The sequence below is a fragment of the Pterocles gutturalis genome, unplaced genomic scaffold, assembly GCF_000699245.1.
Source record: "Pterocles gutturalis isolate BGI_N339 unplaced genomic scaffold, ASM69924v1 scaffold14663, whole genome shotgun sequence".
Lineage (NCBI taxonomy): Eukaryota > Metazoa > Chordata > Aves > Pterocliformes > Pteroclidae > Pterocles > Pterocles gutturalis.
The window spans coordinates 133,193-141,356 of NW_010125957.1; the positions used below are offsets into that span (position 1 = coordinate 133,193).

The window sequence follows — 8,164 nt, forward strand, 5'->3', positions numbered from 1 at the left end:
GGTCTCTAAAAAAGTGAAGTTCACATAAAGGAATGGAATTAAAATCCATTTTGAGATGGGAAAAGAAAGAGGGGAAAAGAATCATCCAATATTGGTAGCTCTAGTCCAAAGGAGCATTTCATCTCTCCTCCGTAACACCCACTGGGCTTCGTCCAGGGAGTGGCATGGAAATGGGACACACCAATACCTGCTCCTTAAGGTCTAGGCAGCCCTGCTCTCCCAGAGCAACAAAGCTGCAGGCCAGAGACCAACACTTGCTCTCTTCTACATCAGCATGCAAAGAAATTACAACTGACAGCTCCTTCCAACTATTCTCAACTCTACTCAGTCTAAGGCAGAATCAGAGTGGAGTGCATCTCATCTGAGCAAGTTTGCTTTCCCATACACTTCATTAAGCCACTGAGAGCCCCAGAGACTCTCTTCAGGTAGATGAGCTACACCAATGGTGCATTAAGGTGCCCAGTTAGCAAAACTGAGAAGCTATTTGCATTGTTAACTGGTAGAAGAGAGTATTTCTGAATGGGGCTAATCAGCTGATATCCAAAGTCTGATGTTCAGAATGAAATCTGCATCGTAAGAGGCATGACCCTCCAAGGAGGAGAGGTATGCACAGACTTTCTACAAGGATGGGGGAAGAACTTGTAATGGGGGCCACAAGCGGCAATTTGTGGACAAGTACACCACCTAATCCACACATTCACAAGCCCCATTCCTGCCCCTCCTTTACAAGCTGCCCAGAGATTCAGTCCGCTGCCGGGAGGCATTCTGGAGCACTGCTCTGTGGTGGGCAAAGAGGGGAGCGGGCTTTACACATGGTCAACCTGTGTGGTAGAATCACAGAAGTTCCCAGCACCTCTTGGGCTTTGCATATTTATACAGAAGGCTGGGCACAAGACAAAGTCCTCCCTGCCACTCAATACAATGAAGAGCCTTAGATAATTAGCAAACAAACATCAAAAACACTTCATGTCCTGCACAGCGTCATCCTGCCAACTATGATAGAAAAAAAATCTAACCATACCATTAAGTTTGCAGGTGTTACATGTATAGCTCGAGAGCATACTCCTATCAAATGGAGCACAAAGCAGGGCATGTGGCAAACAGCAGGCGAGAGACAAGCTGCTCTATTTGCAAACTACTACCAAGGGTAGCGCGTCATTGTACATAGCCTAGGTTCTCCATCTCATTCCTATACCGCTGTTCGGACACCTTGCTTTTATGCTGTTTGCTTTCTAAGTGCTGTCTGAACTCCATCTCCTCGCTGGCCCCGGCATTGCACATGGAGCAGTAGAACTGGCCACTGGGGGTGACGCACATGGCCAGATCCCGAGGAATCCTCTGGCGTGAGCGGGGATTGAAGTACGGACCTGAGGAGAAAACAGAAAATATTGTTTCATCTATAGGAAACAAAAACTAGAGGCAGCTCAGTGACACTGTTTAAGTCCAACAAATTTTATAAAGAGCAGCCAAAGATTAGCTTCTTTAATGGATTAGAGTCTGAACCTTATTTTCCCACACGACTTCTCCACTGAGATCCAGGGCTGTAGCACAAAGAGGAGCAGTACTTGCTGGTATTTCCTAAAGCATTAGAATGGGCTTAGTGCCCTGGTCTTATTGCGAATCAATAAGGCTTTGAAAATCAGGAGTCTAATCATTTAAGTGATGTCTATTTTTCTTTTTTAACTCCCCAACTCCAGTATTAGAACAGTCTCTTGATTAGAATAAGGTGCATCAGTTTAAAATTACCACAAAAATATATTTAACAGAACTTTAAAAGACTTAACTTTTCCACATGACAGTGGTTAGAATGACACGATTAAACCAAGCTTCCCCAGGAATCAGGGTTTCAGCTAATACGTGTTCATAACACAACTTAAAAACAGAAACAGATGCTGGGCTGGACACTATAAAACACACTCTAAATCACAGTAAAGAGGCAAAGTTACTATCTAACACCTGAGGAAGGACTTTACTCTGGGAACAGATGGTCTTAGAGGGAGGCTAACGTGCTCTCTCATTCTGGTCATCGGAGTGCAAGTACAGGCTGACGTGCTACAGTAGGAGTCAAAGCACCTGGCCACTTGCCAAGAAAATAAAGCAGGAAAATTGTCACCACATAGAGCAGCCTCAGAGACCGGCAGATGGTAAATTAAGTTACAAACTGAGAAACCAAACTAACAAGCAGGCTGACAAAACAAAGCAACTTTCGCAGCTGGGAAAAAACAAGCAGACATGAAGGATCAGCAGAGCTAGGATCAGCTACTTTCACAACCTGTCTCTGCTAAAACAGACCTCAGAAACAGCAGAAAAACAAGTCCGTTTATTATTCATTATTATTCCAACTATAGAACAGATGCAAGCTCCTAGTTACCTGTGTTGTTTTGAACTGTATACATATTTCTTCTGTTCTGCATCATTTTATATTCATTCCCTTCTTTCCTTGCCCTCCGTTTGCCTAGTTCTGATGCATCCCTGAAGATTAAACAAATATGAACAGCTGCAGTTCAGAGTTTTCTGAGAAAAAGACTGCCAGAGACACTGCCACATGCTTTCAGCCTGAGCATGAAGTTGAACAATACCTACGAGAATGAGTTATTCTGTGCTTCTGCAAGACGCAGCCGTTTGGCATGATTTTTCCCTTGGTAGTGAGCCTGTGCCACAGCCGGAGAACTAAATGAGGCATCACAAAGCTTGCAGTAATCATTCTCTGTGGCCAAGATCACTCGGCCACCTGGTTTACTGGATCCCATCTAACAGCAAAGGGAGAGACAGCATGTGAAACACAAGAGGGTTAAATCATTGAAATATTTGAATTGCAGGGATTGAGACCAGTATCATCTTCATGGGGCAACAAGAAAGCTGGAATTAGAGCACATGGGTTAGGACACTCTCAAGCGCTCCCCAAACTGTTCCTATCGCTCCCCAAACTGTTCCTACAAGAACTTAATCTTCCCCGCCTCAGCCTCCAGGAGAATCTCCAAAGTCCTTGAGATCTAGGTAAACCCCTGGCCTCAGATGGAGAGGAAAGTAATCTGAATAATCATCTTTTACCTCTGCAATAGCTACAGAGGCTTGTTTACTTCACAGCAATGATTTAACTCCTCTGCTCCTGACTGCTGGGAGCTGATGACCAGCATCTTTCACACTGAGGAAAACCCACTGAAAGGTAAAGGTGCTCCCCTCTCCTGTTTACAGTGTACCTAACCTCTCCACAGTGCCCTGTCTCTACACAGCTCCCTGACCACACCAAGAGATAAAAAAACAATAGCAGAGCTGCCAAACCTCTGATCCTTACCCTTCAGGTAGAAGGACACCTGGATCAAGACTTCAGAGGAAGGACCCAGCTCCACATGAGTAGCTCCTGCCATATGAAGGATATCTTGCCTGTCTAGTCAGACCACACACTGACTGGGGCAGTAACCATGTCTCCTCAGTGTGCTTCATCCAGAGAAAAGTGCTTTGTAAACAGTGCAGCGGCAGTGATTCATACAGACATGTCACTGTGGCACTTGCCAAGTCGAGTTTCTTTCACTTCTCCTTTGATACTGTTCAAGCTTGTAGACACACACACACACAATTCTGACTCCTACGTTACATCAGTCCTCACCTGGCCCCAGAGTGGCCTTTTTATTGCCATGGACCATTTTCCCCATTAAGAAAGGCATCACATACCTTAGCAGGAACAGCACCCACATCCCACTATCTAGGATTGGACCCCATGCCCTCTCGTTTCAGTTCCGTGAGATGCAAAGTTATTTTACATGGGACTGAACCTCCCTCTGGCTGCTCTGACAGCACATACAACAATCTGCCACTTACGGCAAATGCTCTTTGCTTTTCTACCGATAACAGAGGCTTATGCTTTGTGAAATGACAGGCACAGCTTCAATCCCTGCAGCCCAGCTGTGGTTCCCTGCACAGTCAGATGCAAAAGCCAGGTTAGCTGTTAAGTCCCATGACAATCAGAAGTGATGTATTCCAGAAGAAAGCAAAAATCATCTCTTTTGCCTCTAAAGTGCCAGAGACAGAATTAATCTGGATCACTGAGGGAACAATCCATTCACCCTACACACAGGAATGAGCACTTCAAAAGGAGCAACAAAAGAGGAATTAGCTACCAGCCCTGGGCAATGGGTGCAGGAGCACCTAAGCACTTTCCCCATGTAGGCTTCCCTCACACAATGGAGGGATGATGGTGCAGAGCAGACACCACACCCTCATGTCCAAATGCAGTTCAGGCAATGCTGTTTTATACCTGCCCTTAAACAACCATAATCAGCAGCACATTGGACTTGTCTAGGAATCAAAGTATTTGCCATGAAGAAATAGAACATTTCAAGTCCAATCCTCAAAGGGTGAGATCTAGTTATCCTTATTGGGCGTTAGGTGACAAGTAAACAGCATGATCTTGGTCACCTTCCCATGACTTACCTGAGCTGGAAGGGAGACAACCTGAGGTGGGGCAGGCTCAACCGAATTACTCATTCTGGCAGGTGCCGGACAGCTATTGGCAGCATAGTAATTTCGGAGTTTCTTACTGTGATTTTTACCCTGGAAAGAGAACCCAGATTAAATACTGTCCTAATAATAGTATCCTACACTGAAAGAAAAAGGATCCAGAGACCAAAATGAGAAAGCGGACATGAAGATGGCATCTCAGGCAAAGGAGCTGTCATTCAGAAAATAACAGCTTTGAACTTGACAGATGCTGGCATACCCCCTTTTCTCCATAATGCTCATCACCTAGCACGATTGGGCCTCACTTTCAACTGATTTTCTCAAATCAGTAAGGCTACAATTAGTTCCTCAATCTGTTTCCGTTTCACTTAAAACTAGTATTTTGTATTTTAAAGTGTTTTGCATAGGTTTTTGATAAGCCTGAACACACACACTCTTTTCATGAGGTTGCAAGCATGAGTTAAAACAGGAGATTGAATCTAAAAAAAAAACCTGCTTCACATTTTATTTTCTCTTGGAAAACATATGCTATAGTTCTTCTTGGTATTTTGAAAACCTGACAGAGCTACATGAGAGTATGTATATGCATTGTGGATATATAGTAAGCTATATGCATAAATGCAAGTTAGGTACTATAAATGCACTTCTGTCCCCTCCTGGCAGAAATACTGCAGAACTCAGATGCTGAAGTGTAACATTAGTTCAACCTACCCCTTCACTGGCATGATACCACTTTTTCAGGGCCAATAGCAAATCTTACATCTGGGTCTGGTGTTCTGAGGATATGGACAACCACCTTTTTGGATTTCCTGGTGGAGAAAGTTCTATCTCCACATGTCACACAAATATGCAACATAAGACTATGAAATATTCGATCTCTCAGCAAAGAAGCATATGCATATAGTCCCTAACCTATTTCAGACAAGTCAACCAGTCCAGTTTAAACAAAATTAATTTGGTCTGAGCTGTCTCAGCTGATGCTGTCCAAAGCATATGAGAAAGTTTGCATAAACAGCCCCACCAGCAGATCAGTTGTGTGCATACCCTCATGAAGGAGCACATGGCAGCAGCTCCCTTTCCTAACTGCACTGCTGGGTCCAGCAGAAGACATCATCCAGGCCTTACAAAATCATGCCTGTGGAATCAGAAGTTCTGTTTTATTGGATGAGTGTACAGGTAGGAAACAGATCACATAAAACAAAGGAAAATTATGAGTGTCTGCCTTTTCACCCATGCCATCTGGGTACTACTCCGTCCCTGTGGACAAAGTTTTTGCAACACACTCCAGTGATGACACCTTAAATGAAAGCACTGCAGCATGCCTGGATGACCAGCAAGGTGAAGATGCATCTACAGAGCAGTTCTAGCTACAGCTTCCACTGTAGAGGTAGCTTCAGGTGAGCTAACTCAAATGCTGCTGCTGGTGCGCAGACACCTCAACATAGCACTCAAAATCCCCTTGAAAAGCTCAGTTAGTGCTCGTGCACACCCTGGCAAGGGTATGCCTACACCAGCTACAGATGCAGCAGCCCTGAAAGCTGTGCCTCCTGCCACTCTCCTTACCTGGTAATGAGCCTGGGCTTGTTGTGCCGAATTCAGGGTGACATTGCAAAGCTTACAGCACAGAGGCTTACATAGTTCCTCCAGCATAGGGTCCTGCTCCACCACCTTTGCAAGCTCTTCTTCTTGGGTGTGATGAAAGGAAGGCCCCAGTCCGAGAGATTTTGGTGGGGACAGTGGTGAGCTGGCTCTTGGCCTTGTAGCCACTGACATAGGAAGAGATGAAGGCTTCTCAGGATGAGGAAGAAGTCCTGCTTGCTGTAGAAGAATCATTGGCCAAGAAGACTGTGGGCATGCTACTTCTGAAGGATGAGGAGTCTTCTTCAGATCTAGACCAGAGAGACACAAATGCTGAAATAAGCAGTGCTAACAGGAACACTGACGACCCAGGGGACAACTTCTGCAACTTCATTGCCACTACATCATGCCTTTTCACAACACCAAGCAGGATAAAGCCAGTTTACAACACTTTACCACACAGGAACAGCAACATCCTGGACACACGTATAAGAAGGGGACTGAAGTTTGAAATGTAGTTGTTAGTACCCCATAGCACCCTCCTGGACAGGTGACGATTCCTAACCACCTAGTACCTGACCAACAGCACACACGCCTCACTGCTCCATGACCATGAGAGGCTGTGACACACACCATGCCCACCACATCCAGCTGTGTTAGTGGGAACGGGAGGGGTACAGCCAGCAGCCACAACCTCTTCTGGCAGCCTAAGGACAAGCTCACACTCCAAGACCTAAACAAATATTACAACGTATTACTGCCACTGGTGACTTGAAAAATAACCCAAATATTTCAAAGCAGATTTATTTTATATAGTTAGATATAAAATACATACACACACACACACATCCCTCAAACACTCACAAACACCCTCCTGAGGAAAGACATTCTACGGTTAACTTTTCCCAACAAGTCAACAAAAGCAGAAGAGTGGGAATCAACTTGAGCACACCCTGTTGTAAGCAGCCAACTCCCAAGGGCTCTCCTGCATGGTCTTGTTGAATGACCTTGAGCTGTTTCGCTTGCTTCCTTTACTAACTACAACCAATGCAACATTTAAAGCTATATCCTCTTCTGCCAAATGTAGAGCTTATCCCATATTAACCTTTATTCCATTATTTCTCAGTTAATTCAAGTTCTTAGAACTAACTCTACATTTCTAACCAGGGCTTCCGAGAGGCTTATTTAATTAAAGTTTATAAATCACATCTAAAGCCCGGGATGAACATTCCTAGAATAACGCAGAGCTGTGACATTATGAATCAAGGCACAGATACCTTTGTTCATGTCTTATTAGCTTCTTATTAGAACAAATCCTGTTCACTGCTACACTGGGATCAAGAGAAGCACTACCTTGGCCTTTGCACATCACTCCCAGCTAAGGGCGCACTGGTAGCAACCACGTATAAGCTTTGTTCATTTGGTTAAGCAAATAGTGAGCCACATCGACATTTTAAAATTAACATTTATGGAAAATTAGGAAAGGTAAATTAAATGCCACCTCAGAACTTTGTTCCTAAGTCGCTTTTGAACATAGAATTTGACTTCAAAGGCATTTAGGAACCTGGAGAAGCAGATAGCATTTAGCTGGGATAACTTCCGGGATTTTCAGTCTGCTAAAATTAGCAGGAGATAAATACCTTGCTACATTCAAGCTATGGAAAATCCCAGTTGATGCCTGCATTTTTAGGTACTGTATTACCTTTGTAAGTCTGGCTCCACACAGGTCTAGGTTGTATCAGGAAAAATAAAAAGTAATTTAAAAAAAAAAGAAAAAAAAAGAAAATCCGTGGGACTAAAGCATGCAGTAACACAAGCATTTCTGAAATGTTTACCTCTAAAAACAGACTTCCAACTAACACAAGACTGGAGGCAATTTAGCTATTACTAGTAACTAAAGCTAAGGAAAAAAAGCCAAATGGGAAAAAAAAGAAAAGGAAGAGCACACATTGCCTTGGGGATAAGCTTTTAAGACAGTAATAGAGCCACCATGAGATTTTATGTTTTTAAATAGCCCTCCACCATAAAGGCTCTGAGAAATTCCAGGAGAACTATACCTAATGTGATGTCACCATTAAAAAAAAAATAAATCAAAACTGGTCAAAAAATTGAAGCAAGACAAAATGGA

The 8,164-nt window shown here is 43.8% G+C and overlaps 1 protein-coding gene across 1 annotated transcript; it reads right to left on the bottom strand.

The window, feature by feature from the left end:
* Positions 1-974: 974 nt before the first annotated feature.
* Positions 975-6,291, bottom strand: ZMAT3 (zinc finger, matrin-type 3). Its single transcript, XM_010078798.1, has 5 exons — positions 6,022-6,291; positions 4,432-4,551; positions 2,584-2,750; positions 2,372-2,472; positions 975-1,367 (listed from the first exon to the last, which is right to left on the bottom strand). Exons 1-5 carry the CDS (start codon positions 6,289-6,291, stop codon positions 1,156-1,158), a joined length of 870 nt encoding a protein of 289 aa, XP_010077100.1. The 3' UTR covers positions 975-1,155.
* Positions 6,292-8,164: the final 1,873 nt, after the last annotated feature.

What these genes read in the sequence shown, in the direction of transcription:
- ZMAT3 (XM_010078798.1), bottom strand. Translation starts at nt 6,291, where the DNA reads ATGATTCTTCTACAGCAAGCAGGACTTCTTCCTCATCCTGAGAAGCCT. An exon ending in GCACAGAATAACTCATTCTC is followed by an intron (nt 2,473 to 2,583) that starts GTAGGTATTGTT and finishes TTTAATCTTCAG; the next exon opens with GGATGCATCAGAACTAGGCA. An exon ending in TACAGTTCAAAACAACACAG is followed by an intron (nt 1,368 to 2,371) that starts GTAACTAGGAGC and finishes TTTTCTCCTCAG; the next exon opens with GTCCGTACTTCAATCCCCGC.